Genomic DNA, 13,543 nt, shown 5'->3' on the forward strand with positions numbered 1-13,543 from the left:
TAATTAATACAGTCAATAGCTAATGTATATTCAAAGGAAGAGAATAGTAATCTCCAAGGAATAAGCCAAGGACCACAAGGAACGATGGCAAACACCCTTGGGTGGTGAAGCAGTGCCCAACTATGGGTTTGTACTCGAAAAAAAAGTGGAAAGAAAGTGCCACGTTGCACAGCATGGCCTCTGTCAGAACTGCTGGCCTTCCTCCCTATTGATGAGTCGTGACCGAGGAATCCCAGGTTATGGAATTTGGCTATAGTTGGTGAGAACCTGAGTTAAGATTCAGACCTGACCCAGTATGTTGCTGTCTCAGCATCGTTGTCCAGGTTCATCTCCGCAGTGTATGCACGTGGTCTTGTTCTCCTTTCCCAGGGTATAGGTGAAGCTGCAGCTCAGCAGAACGAACCTGGTAGCGATATTGAGAGAGCCGCCTGGCACGAATGCTGTCTCTGGCCTGATGTCCAGGCACGTATAGTCGTGTGGGTGTCACTGTGAGGTGACAGTGCAGTGTCACACGCAGTACTAGTCATATTATGGGCTACTGTTCTCTGTCCATGTGTGCTCGGTACCCTCTGGCACCCACACTGCTGCCCAGCACCACCGTGTCCAGTGCTGGGACAGTAAAGTCATGTTATACTTGCCCCAGACAACCACAGCTGACTTAATGACTGTTTGTCAATGTGCACATTGATGCCACAAACACACACACCAAAACTTGGTTTTGAACAAAAAAAAGATATGATTCATTGGTCCCATTCAGACATTCCCCATACAGGTTATTTATTGTTTCTCACAGCAATTAAAGTGCTTCTGACAGCAACACACCCTATCGTGGAGTGGTCGTTTGATAAGCAGAGCCCCTGGGAGAGGTCAGGAAGTTACTATTTGGATTCTGTTCAGGTCCTTTGCGTAGCAATAGTTTTGTACAGCTATCTGTTAAATTGTACAATGGACTAGAATATTAGAAACTATGGTTAACGATGAAAGTGGCTGAAAATAAAGTTGGCTGAAGCACACAGTCCTCTGCAGGGCTCTGCCTAGTCTACCGGGTCCCGTGACAGAGGGCCTTGGGGTGCTGGTCATCTAGAAGGCTGTTGAGATCACAAGCTCAGATTGGCTTCCTTGGTGGCCACACAAAGACTAGATCAGCCACGGGCATGCCTCAGACCTCTCTGCAGATAGCAGGTGGTGTGGGCAGTGGCAGAGTGCGGCACAGTGAACAGGCTCCAGCTCCTCGAGCCTCTGAGCTCCTCTTGCTGGGTCCTCGTCTGGGACCTGGACACCTGAGGTGGAGCTCATAGGCAGAGCTGTGAACACTCTAGGCCTGACCAGGAAAGATTCCTTCAGCACATAGCCACATGGAGCCCTGGCCTCCCCTCTGAGAGACAGAGACAGCACCAATCATGTGACACCACCAGGAACAGTGGTCTGTGTTAGTCACATTGCTCTGTGGCCCTGGGATTCTGTAGGTTGGCATTAAGATGTCTAGACAAGAGGCATTGTTAAACCCTTGAGTCATTTGGTTCAAAGGAAGACATAGTAATAGACAAATTTGGTATAGTCTTGAAAAGGATTTTTTTTTTCATTTGAAACACACAAGCACACTTTTTGGCACACACACACAGCATTTCCTTCGATGAGTGGATTCTGGTTCAGAACACATACCCTTTAGCACAGCACATGGGGCTCACCAGAGTTTGCCTTGATCGTTTCTAGCAGGAACAGTTATTTTCTCCTCCTGGCTTCCTAGTGTCCCCTCCATTCCTGCTCCAATTGTGTAAGGACTAAAAAATCTCCATGTGACATGTTGGTGGCTTTGCCTCCTCTTACAATGCTTTGAATGAGTGCTTTACAGATTCCTTTATATATACTCATCTATGAATACTAAGTTTAAATACTAATTTGAACTTTTCTGTCTGCTAACAGCTGGTGATTACTACAGTACAAATGTGTTCTGACCACCGATAGTCTCTCCTCGGCTGTTCCTGAGATACGAAACTGCCCTATAGATACCCTCAGTGCACACACATGGGTGTTTGTCTGTGTGTGTCAGCCGAAATGTGCGCTTGTGTGTGTTTCAAATGAAAAAAAAAAAAAAACCTTTTCTTCCAGACTGCACCAGGTAGCTAGGTAAGGCCACACAAGAGTAACCACTGTGTCTTTTGTGATGAGTCACATAAACACAAGACAAAGACTGGCACAAGGCTCTTTGGAAACTGTTTTGTTTGTCTCTTGTTTAGCAAATTGCTGCCATATTTGCTGACTTAGTAAAAGCTGTTCTATTTTGTTCATTATCTTGTGGGTCAAGGATGTGGGAAGGGCACCACTGGGCAGGCTGCCTTGGTCCGAGGGCCACACATAGCACAGCTGGGCTGGAGCATCTGCTCCCTCCCGCACAGCTCCTTATTCACACGTCTCCTCTGGTGCTCGTGGGCCTCCCTCTCTGGGCCCCTTCCAGTGTCTTGGGCTCCCAAGCTCAGTGGCGCTGGTCTCAGGAGTCAGGCTTCCCAACCGCAGCTGGAACTGCAGGAACATATGTGGGTTCTGAAGGCTTCTCCGGACCCAGCACGGAGTCCTGTGCATCACTTCCACAGTCTACTATGGGTCGGGCGAGGTACTGAACCACCCACCCCTGATTTAGGGGAAGATGAATTAGATGCCCTCTTCTTTCTCCACACAATTGATAAAGGCTCACTTGGAACCCTATAGAGCTTGCATTAAATGGGCTAAATCATAACTATAAGAAATTAGTATTTTCTAGAAGCCAGTTAGTTTTTCTGTGGCTTTCTCCCTTTTACTTTGTGATTGAGAATTACCCTCATTGCTTCTTGCCACATAAAAGATTTGATTATTTTTCTTATACTTTAAAATCTGAATGAAAGCTCTTTTTGTGTGTGTGTGGTACTGGGAATGGAACCTAGGGGCCTTCTACCTCTGGACTATACTCCCAGACATTTGCAAACAGGGTCTTACTAAGTTGCCAAGAACCTCACTGAGTAGCTGAGGCTGCAATCCTCCTGTCTCAGCCTCCCAAGTACTGAGATCACAAGCATGCTCCACCACGCCCAGCTGAATGAAAGTGTTTTGGCTGCCACAAATAGCCCTGCTTTGCACCTTGTGAGATTAGCTCCCTTCATGCCAAGCATCCCACTAAGGTGCCTTTGTGTGTACTGGGATTACAAGCACCACCAGGCCCAGCTATGTGATCATTTGATATATGTGCAGGTCATGAAATGATTGAAAATCAAATTAGTTCATAGGCTCATTACACCTGCCTGTGGTAAACTAGAAATAGTCCTTTTTAAGTTTGACAAATTGTGTTCCCCCCTTTCTTTTGTTTCTAGCACCTTTATTGGTACATTATAATTATACATAATAGTGGAATTCGTCGCTACATATTTGCACATGCACATAGCATAGTTTGGTTGATTACATTTTCTGTACCCCTCTTTTCCCCCTTCCTCCCTCCCCTGGCCCCTTCCTCTCCTCTGCTCGTTCCCCTTCTATGAAAATAGCTTTTTATAAAATTGGCTTTCAAACAATGTCACACCAATTCCATTGATTTTTATCTGACTCAGGTCAGTAAAAGTTTGGAAGATTATATTTGTTAGTGGAGTTTAGTAGCTGAACTATTTCTCATATTCCTGGACTTATTAAAGATATGTATTATCTTTAATACTTGTATTATCTTTATAAAGCATGTAAAATAAAACATGAATTCGATCTTAAAGTTCCTCAGGGCAAATGGTTAAATAACCATGAGATTACCCAGGCTCACTTCAAAGATGATTTGGACTGTTGTACCATTTATTGCTCCAAGCAGTTACAGTAGTCAAATGTAAATGTTCCAGAGCACGTTTCCATTAACACGCCATGTGTGTCCAGCTCCTTCTAAGTGCCTTTCCAGTCTTCACAGTGTCATTATTCAATAAATGCGTAATAGAAAGGCTTATTAAAGTTTTATATACTTAACATGATAGAGTAAAAATGAAGATAAATTAAGTTAAAGTAATAGAGAAAAATGTAATTGAAATAACTTGGAGTACAATTTAAATCAATTTTTGTTAATTTAGAAATAATAAAAGTATGTGACCACAACTTAATGTGTGTTCAAATATATCATTATGGAGAAAATAAGAGCAATATCTTCTCTTACTGATTCCTGCTTATTTGGATATTCGGGGTTTTTTTCTAGTCTAAAAACAGAAAGTGAGTTAGCTTACCTTATTTATTCATTAATATCTGGTCTCAGCAACTGCTTATACAAGCTGTAAATGAGATGTAGAACGAGGTAGTTATGGCTGCCATTGGCTAAAGCAGTGCATTCTATTGAATCTGTATAGGACATTGACAGTTTTTTTTCAGTGACTTTTACTATGCTTATAATCTCTGCTATCTAGGAAAGTAATATAACAGGATGTTACTGACATATCTGCTGTGTGAAATAAATTGTAAAATTTTAAGTAAATCAGTGTAATTAGTCTGAAATTCTATCACTGAGTTTAAGTAAAGGGAGAATGTGTATGTTCTCTTTCTATATGATGAAATCAACTCATTGCAAGCTTATAAAGTAGCTTTAATTTGATTTTGACTAAAATACTTTTTACATCAGAATATAATATTGAATGAAACCCGACTTGTGATTGTTGTCTCCTCTGTGATCTAGGGACAGAGCCCAGGGATAGGCTCTGACTGAAGAAAATGCTAGCCCCTCCCGGTCCCCTGCTGAGTGATGATGATACAAAAAGAATGGTGGGAAGGTCTTAGAAAGAGATTTTAATACATGGTTTTTATTTGTTTGTTTCATGATTAGGCTATCAGCTGCAAAGGTCAACACAGTATATCCTACACGTTGTCAAGGAATCAGACTGTAGTGGTGGAGTACACACATGATAAAGATACGGATATGTTTCAGGTAACGTCTCACATTTATTTGTTCGCTTATTTATTTTTTATTGGTGCATTGTAGTCATACATCTTAATGGGTTACAAAATAGTAGAGGCGTACACGCACACATCCCTCATTTAGCCCTTCCCCAGTTCCCAGCCCATTCCCTCCCTCCCTCCCCTTTTCTACTGGAAATGTTGTCACATTTTGCCTTTATTTATCTATTTTTATATGTAACTAGAACAGCCAGTCCAGTAGTGTTTGGAGGTATCCACAGGGAAAGAAGTGAGGAAAAAAACCTCATTCTAAAAATATAAAAAAATTATAAAAATAGGCATTAATAATAATAATAATAATAATAATGTTTTAAACCAGCCATATTTTAATCCTAACATAAATATATTCAAAATACTTTCTAACCAGGTGTGGTGGCACACCCCTGTAATCCTAGTACTTGGGAGACTAAGACAGATGGATTGCAGGGTTGCACCCAGCCTCAGCAACTTAGTGAGATCCTATTTCAAAATATCAAAATAATTAAATAAAGTTGGGGGTATAGCTCAAAATGTTCCTGGGATCAATCCCTAGTAACACACATACAGACAGAACACAAAAACAAAAATACTTTCTAAATAATACTCACAGGTCAAAGAAGACATCAACATTTTAATTCCAGGCCTTTCTGAAATAACTATTAGGAACGTTGTATAGCAAAACTCATATGATATGGCCAATATCTGCTCTCCTCTAGAAAATATAAAGTGTAAGTGCTTTCATTAAAACTTAAGAAGCGAAAAAAAGAATGAAAATCAAGGTACCAAACATTTATTGTAAAAAGTTCTTTTTGATTCAGGTATGGTGGCCCACATTTGTAATCTCAGTACTTGGGGGATTAAAAGAGGAGGATTGCAGGTTCACAGCCAGCCTCAGCAATTTAAGAGAGACCCTGTATTAAAAATAAAAAATAAAAAAAAACTAAAATAGGGCTGGAGGTGTAACTCAGAGTAAGAATGCCCCTGTCCAATCTTCAGTGCCACCACCAAAAAAAAAAAAAAAATTATAAAATGACAATAAATAAAGTATGGAACGGGCTTAGGAATACCTTTAGGTGGCATGTCTTTGAAAACTCAGAAATATACCAGAAGAAAGCAGAAGGGAAGAAAGTTAAAAAGTCATCAATTAATGACTCTTAAATAAGAGAATTAGTAGATACATTTGAAATTTATTACTTTAAAACAACAGAAAATTGAAATTTAGTCTAGTAAATAAAAGCAAGCATGAGTTGGAAACAGTGAATCTCTGCATTTCTATAGAGCGAGTTAAATTGCTAGTAAATACTGAAACAAATGTCAGAAAAAGTTTGATAGCTACTGATTCATACTCCATGCCAAAATAAATCATAGAGAGAGTGATTAAATGTAAACTGAAGAAACAAATCCTAGAGCAAAATTTAGATGAATTCATATTCTTAAAATAGGGAAGGATTAATAACAAAAGAAGAAATAGATCTTGTTTTATACAACTTCTCTTTTTTCTAAATGTCAAAAATATATATCTAATAATTGAAAGGCAGCCGAACTAGGGACAGTTTAGAAAACAAATCAAGTAGACAAAGGATTGATGACTATAATATTAACCACTATTCTCAAACTTCAAAAAATGAACAAAGAACAAAACATGTAATTCTAATTCTCAAAAGAAGAAATATAAATAGCCAGTAAATATATTAAAAAATTTTTAAATACCAAATAAGTTAATAATAAAATACTCCTTTTTTTTTGTGGTGCTAGGTATTGAACCCAGGGGAATTCTACCTTGGAGCTATACCCACAGCCCTTTTTTAATTTTTTATTTGGAAACAGAGTCTCACTAAGTTGTTGAGGGTTTTGCTAAGTCGCTACAGCTGGCTTGGAATGTGCAATCCTGTCTTAGCCTCCCAAGTATTGGATTTACAGTCATGTGCCACCATGCCTGGCTTCTTTATTCTTATTACTTGAAAAATATTAAATACTATAACATAACATCCTAAAGCCTTGTACAGAATGGTCCCCTAAATGCACTCTGAACTGGTGCAGTATTTCTACAGGGTAACATGGCAGTGTGACCAGTAACTTAAACCATCTGACCCACTAGACCAGCAATCCTATCATTAGCAATTTTTGTACATGAGTAATTAAGAAATAAGAACAAAGATTTAACCACAGAGATATTCATTACAGCCCTGCATAAACTAGTCACAATTGGCAATAAACCTACACTTCCAGGGTAAATGAAATGGTTACATTTAATACAAAACATCATGTATCCATTACATGATTATTAAATGGCAAATACACTAAAAAAGAAAAAAGAGCGGGGCATGGTGGTGCACGCTTGAGACAAAAGGATCGCAGGTTCTTGGCCAGCCTCAGCTACTTACTGCAACTTAATGAGACCCTGTTTCAAAATAAAGAATAAAAAATAGGGCTGGGGGTGTAGCTCAGAGGTAGAATGGCCCTGGGGTCAATCCCCAATATTGCAAAAAAAAAAAAAAAAAGGAAAGAAAACAGGCATATACCCAATCCATAATTTATTTTTTAGATGTACACATTTATACAGACATGAACATGTATATGAAAAATGACTGGAAAGAAATGCCCCAGCTCTTTCACCTATTTTCTCTAACATCACGGAGTACATTCTTAATGGGGACTACTTAACATCACTTCTTTTAATCAAAAAATAAATGAAAATACATATCAATTTTAAAAGTGTTTGTACTGATCATTGACTTTAAAACCTCAGCCTGGCAAACTTTCTCTCAAAATTTGGGAGAAATACTTTTCCTTATATCTATCAAATTAAAAATTAACAGTAAAAATTCATTCAGACTTCTGGGAAGATGGCGACCGAGAAAAGCGGGGCTTAAGAGCCCCGCTAACAACCAATCTCCATTACCACAAAATCAGCGCCTTTCATAGCCAGAAAACACCATCACCAGAGAAACAAAAAAATCACCAGGCTCCAGAGAGAAAGCGGACTGAGAACAGAGCTCAGAGCCACAGAGGAGATATACCGGCCTCACGCCCGAGGACGCGGCAGCAGTGCCATACTGCCAGCGGCAGCGGCGAATTCACCGGACGGCTACAGCAAGCCTAGGTGAGCCGCTGCAGAACAGCCAGGCGGGATTTTTCAGCGCAGGGAACATCTAAAGCTCCCAGTGGCTGAGCTCAGCACACGCTGCAAGAACTCAGAGTGGAATTCAAAACCAAGAAGAAATAAGCCAGTCTCACGGCCAAGGGCGTGGCAGTGGCGCCATATTGCCACCGGCGGCAGCAGCAGCGAATTCAACGAGTCCAGTACAGCTACATCTGTGAACTCAAGATCAGTGAGTCAAATTGCGGGCCACAGAGGAGAAATCCCAGTACTGTACTCCCTGGGACTTGGCCCAGTGGGGGAGTGGCGGTGGCAGAGATATCACACCATAGGAGAACATGCAACCTGGCACCCCCCATAGTTTAAAGCAGCCTCTATCGACTCCCTGGGTCAGAGACTCTGTGATACAACCCAGTAAAGGAGTAGTGGGGTCTGAGATACTACTGACTCGAGATCCGGAACACCTTAAGTGAAGTTATAGTGACCTAAGGGAAGAACCCAGAGAAGGCACAAACTCCCGAAATCATGGGAAAGAGGAATAACACTGGAGCAATGAATGCCCACAACCCCACAACATCAGAACCCGATAAAACAGAAAATCAGAGATTTCTAGAAGATCAAATCAGGAAAATAACTGTAGAAATAATAGAGGTGCTTCGAAAAGAACTCAGAGAGAGCCAAAAAGAGATAAAGGATGCAATTAATGAAGTAAAGGCCTCAATTCAAAGCACAAACAACCGATTAGACCACATGGAGAACAGAATCTCGCTCTTAGAAGATGATCATTCCAAAAATGAACGCATAGTTTCTAACCTAGAAAAAAATATCCGACAGCAGGAATCTGATATTGAAGAAATATGGGTCCATTTTAAGAGAGCTAACCTAAGAATAATTGGAATAGAGGGGGGAAAAGAAAGTGAAACCAAAGGGATCAACAATCTCTTCAAGGAAGTAATAGCAGAAAATTTTCCAGACATAGAGCAAGAGGTCGATACAAAGGTCCAGGAAACGTATAGAACTCCCTTTAGACAGGATCGGAAAAGAGGATCCCCACGCCACATAATTGTCAAAATGACCAATGTGGAAGCCAAGCAGAGAATCTTAAAGGCAACAAAAACAAAGGGCCAAGTGATATTCAGAGGCAAACCAATTAGAATCACTCCAGACTTCCCAAACCAAGTCATGAGAGCCAGAAGGGCTTGGAGTAACATATTCCAAACTCTGAAAGAAAACAACTTCCAGCCAAAAATTTCCTACCCAGCAAAACTTTCTATCAAATTAGATGGAAAAATAAGAAGCTTCCATGATAAACAGAAACTGAAGGAATTTATGTCTTCAAAACCAGCGCTAGAGAAAATACTCAAAGAGATTAACTACAAAGAAGAAATAGGTAACACACACCAGAACCAGAGAAACAAGATTTTCCATCCAACAGAAAACTAAGATTAGTTATCTGTGGAGATTCATTATTTATGTTAGTCTTTTACCTATCTCTAAATTGTATTGTTTGCCTTTATTGTTGTTAATTTTTAGGATTTCTAGTTGGAATATTAATACACCTTTAGATATAGCATTTGGAAATATTTTATCCCATTCTATTAGTAACTTTTAACTCTGTTTACATTGTCTTTGGATATACAATATTTTTTTATTTTTTAGGGAGTTTGTATACTCTTCTGTTGCCTGTGCCATTGAAATCATATCCAAGAAATCACTGCCAGTTTCAATGTTGTGAGGTTTTATGACCCAGATTTTTTCCTAAAAGTTTATAGTCTTAAGATTTATATTTAGGTCTTTTATCTATTTTGAGTTAATACTTGTATATGGGATTAGGTAAGGGTCCAACTTTATTCTTTTCCATGTAATTATTATTTTTCAACAATATTTAGTTAAAATATTATTATTTCTACCACCAAATGTTCGTGGAAACCTTGTCAAAAATAACTTGATAATATAGGGAAGAATTTAGCTCTAGGCTTGTATTTAACTCCAATAGTTTATATATCTGCCTTTAGAACAGTACTACACTGTTTCTATTATTGTAGCTTTATATGGTTTGAAATCAGAAAATATATATCTTCTAGCTTTGTTCTTTTTCAAGATCGTTTTGGGTATCTAGAATCCATATTCTATATTAGGATAGATATTCTTCTGAAAAATAAATATATAAATATATGATAGTTTCATCTAAAAAAATATATATATTCTCTGGTAAGAAAGAAAGCAAAAAGAAATATTGAAATGTTATCTTTAAGTCTTCAAAAGCTTGGTATCAGACAAATGAAACTGTTATGTGAGATTATCATTTTTAATTTTGGATAAATTGCTATAATACTAGATATCAACCACTAAACCAAGCATGGGAAGGAGGGATGGGGAGGGAATGGGGTGGGGATCGGGTTGGGGCTGACTGGGCGATGTGTGCATGTATGTCTACAAAAGTTTGTATCCCACTATGATGTATGAATACAGTGCACCAATAAAATAAATAAATTAAAAAAAACAGTAAAAATTCTATAAATAAGTCATCTAGGAAAAAAAATTTTAGTAACTTACACCATAAAATTTCAAATAGACTGAAGACCCAAAGATTTTCTTCTAAAAAATTAAGTATTTAAATTAAGTATTAAAAAGAAACATGGGAATTATTGTATAATTTCAAGTTAGAAAGAATTTTCTAATTTTGAAATAAAACCTACAAACCATAAAAGAAATGTTTGGTAAATACTTTTTTAGACAGTAGAATTTCAGTGTGTCAAAATATAATAAAAACAAAAGACGAATGATAAATGCGGTAATATTTACAATTCATATGGCAAAGGATTAACAAGTCTCAAATATGTAGGATACTCCTAGAAATCACTAAGAGCTACAAATGAATAGACAAGTCAGCAAAGGATTTCTTACAAATAAGAAAATGTGGTTAACCCCACTCATGAAAAGAGAAATGTGATTAAAATCACCTTTTTACTCATCAGATTGGCAAAAATGTAAAAGACTTTTTGTCTAAAGATGTAGAGGAAATAGATACTCTCCTTCATGCTACAAATCGACATAATCTCTGTGGAGTAGTGATTTGGAAATGACTATGAAAAATCTGAAATGCTTGACCTACATATTGACACACACATATAAGTGCTACTCTTTCTAAGAAAGAAATGTATCCCAGAGTTATCTTACTTATATGCAAAGTAAAATCTGTACAGAGTTCTTGCTCAAAGCATTGCTTAATAGCAAAGGATTTGAAACACCTAATAAAAGTTCTTCAATAGGGGACCAGTTCTTTAAACACAGTGAAGTCCCGCAAGGCTGTGGAATGGAACAAGAAGAGAGCTGTGTATACAGGCTCTGAAAGAAGTCTAAACATAGATGGGTTAAATACTAACATTTTAAATATATTGAGTCCCAGGATATATTCAGTTAAGATTTCCCAGTGTTAAATATTAATAAATAATTAGTGTGGTGTTAAACATAAGCAATAATTATAAATATTAAATTAGTTTTAAGTGTTACATGGTTACTAAGTATTAAGTTAGTATTGCCAAATTATTTAAATAATGCTTATATGAATTAAAAATCTCCAAAAAGATAAGACATTCATAGAGCAGTTACCTTTGTGGAGAAAGGAACTAGGCAGGTGTACAGGAAGATAATTTATACATTTTTACTTTGGAATCATCTGAATGTGTTAGTTATTTAAAAATAAAAAATCTTAAGCTGGGCATGGTGGTGCACGCTTGTAATCCCAGTACTTGGGAGGCTGAGACAGGAGGATCGCACAGGTCCGAAGCCAGCCTCAGCTACTTAAAGAGACTCTCAGCAACTTAGTGAGGCCCTGTTTCCAAATAAAATATAAAATAGGTCTGAGAATGTAGCCCAGAGATAGAAAAGCCCCTGAGTTCCACCCCCAGTACCATCAAAAATTAAATAAGTAAATAAGTAAATAAATAAATAACAGTGTTAGAGACACAAAAGTCAGAAAGACATGGTCATAAATATAAATTAATATTTAAGTGCCAATTTGAGTTCAAAAGTAAGGTTTATCTTAGTTGGGAAAAATATTAACAGAGGTTTTATGCTCCATGCCATTCCACTGTATAACCTAAATGTCCTTTCCTCTCATTCCACCAAAGAAATTTCTTCCAAAATTGGTATATGTATATATGTCCCTGTTACGAAACTTTCTAATGATTATTTTTTAATACTTAGCAAAAATTTGCACTTTAAGTTTATATGATTTCTTACTATTTATAGTGGTAAAGATTTATAAAATCTTCATAGAGACAGGAAAGATTCTTAATTTAAAAAATCAAGAATTTTTGCAGTTGCCTCAGATAGGTGCTTCACCACTAAAATCAACGACTTACTGTCGTGGTGCATGTAATAAGTAAGCCAGGTACAACTGGAGACATGGAGTTCTTTTAAGGATAATTTTGTCACTTAATAAGTTTTCAAAGTGTGGTGTAGTGTTCTTGGTGACATGTTGTGACGTGGTGCGTTCCTTCACTGCCGCGTAGGCATATTCTACTCAACCTTCACCTTCTCCCTTCTCATCTCTGCAAAATGAACTGAAGATTTAGTTGGATTTTTTTTCAATTTCCTTTTTATTTATTTATTTATTATTTTTGTGGTACTGGAGGTGGAACCCAGGGGCTTTTTCTACCTCTGCGCTATACTCCCAGACCTATTTTTCTATTTTATTTGGAAACAGGGTCTCAGTAGCTGAGGCTGGCTTCAAACCTGTGCGATCCTCCTGTCTCAACCTCCCAAGCGTGGGTAAACAAGCATGTGCCACCACACCCAGCTTTTCAGTTTCCTTTTATTACCATTAGATGCTTTATTTTTTATCACACAGAGTATTAAAAGACTCAAGATTTAATAAAATTAATAGTTTTTTTAACTGCAAGTGCACGGCACTGGAGAGCATGGTTTGATGCCTGCCTTGATTTGTGCCCAGGCACCAGCAGTGTCAGCCACCATCACTGGAGCACCCTCCCTGCAGAGACGGCACAGTGGCCAGGCAGCGGCATATTTGTATTGTTATAGGAGCTATTGTGGCTTTACGGACCTGGACCCTTGACAAGGCCTCGGGGACCCTCAGCTTTACAGACCATGCTCTGAGAAATCCCAATTTATACCACCCTCTTAATTTCATAGCTGAGAAATCTGAGTCTCTGAAACAAAAAGTAACTCAAAGTAAGGCTAGTAGGACAATGCAAGGAGTGAACCACACCAAGAGATTTGTGTGCCTGTGTGAATGTATCACTCTCCCTATTGCCATGTTGTATAGTCACATTGCACCAATAAAATTCTAAAAAACAAACAAACAAAAAACAAACACTAAGGTCAGGGAAATCATTAGTGACAAAAGATTTAGGTCTCCTGAGTTCTTTATTCTCTACACAGTACCAGCTCAACCTATTTAAATCAAACATGGTGAGATAAAAGAATTATGTATTTCTTAAAACACATCTGTCATTTTTACTAAATAATCTGATTCTATTCATACGCTAATTGGACATG

At 38.0% G+C, this 13,543-nt stretch overlaps 1 protein-coding gene across 1 annotated transcript in view; it reads left to right on the forward strand.

The window, feature by feature from the left end:
* The window catches only part of PELI2 (pellino E3 ubiquitin protein ligase family member 2), a gene marked incomplete at both ends in the record, with an annotated part of 154,653 nt that overhangs the window by 129,492 nt on the left and 11,618 nt on the right, over positions 1–13,543 (forward strand). The window contains one exon of the mRNA XM_080706854.1: positions 4,811–4,912. Coding sequence (XP_080562980.1) covers positions 4,811–4,912 — 102 coding nt within the window. The remainder of the gene's footprint in view (positions 1–4,810; positions 4,913–13,543) is intronic.

Source organism: Muscardinus avellanarius, assembly GCF_963383645.1.
Source record: "Muscardinus avellanarius genome assembly, chromosome: 12".
Taxonomy (NCBI): Eukaryota; Metazoa; Chordata; class Mammalia; order Rodentia; family Gliridae; genus Muscardinus; species Muscardinus avellanarius.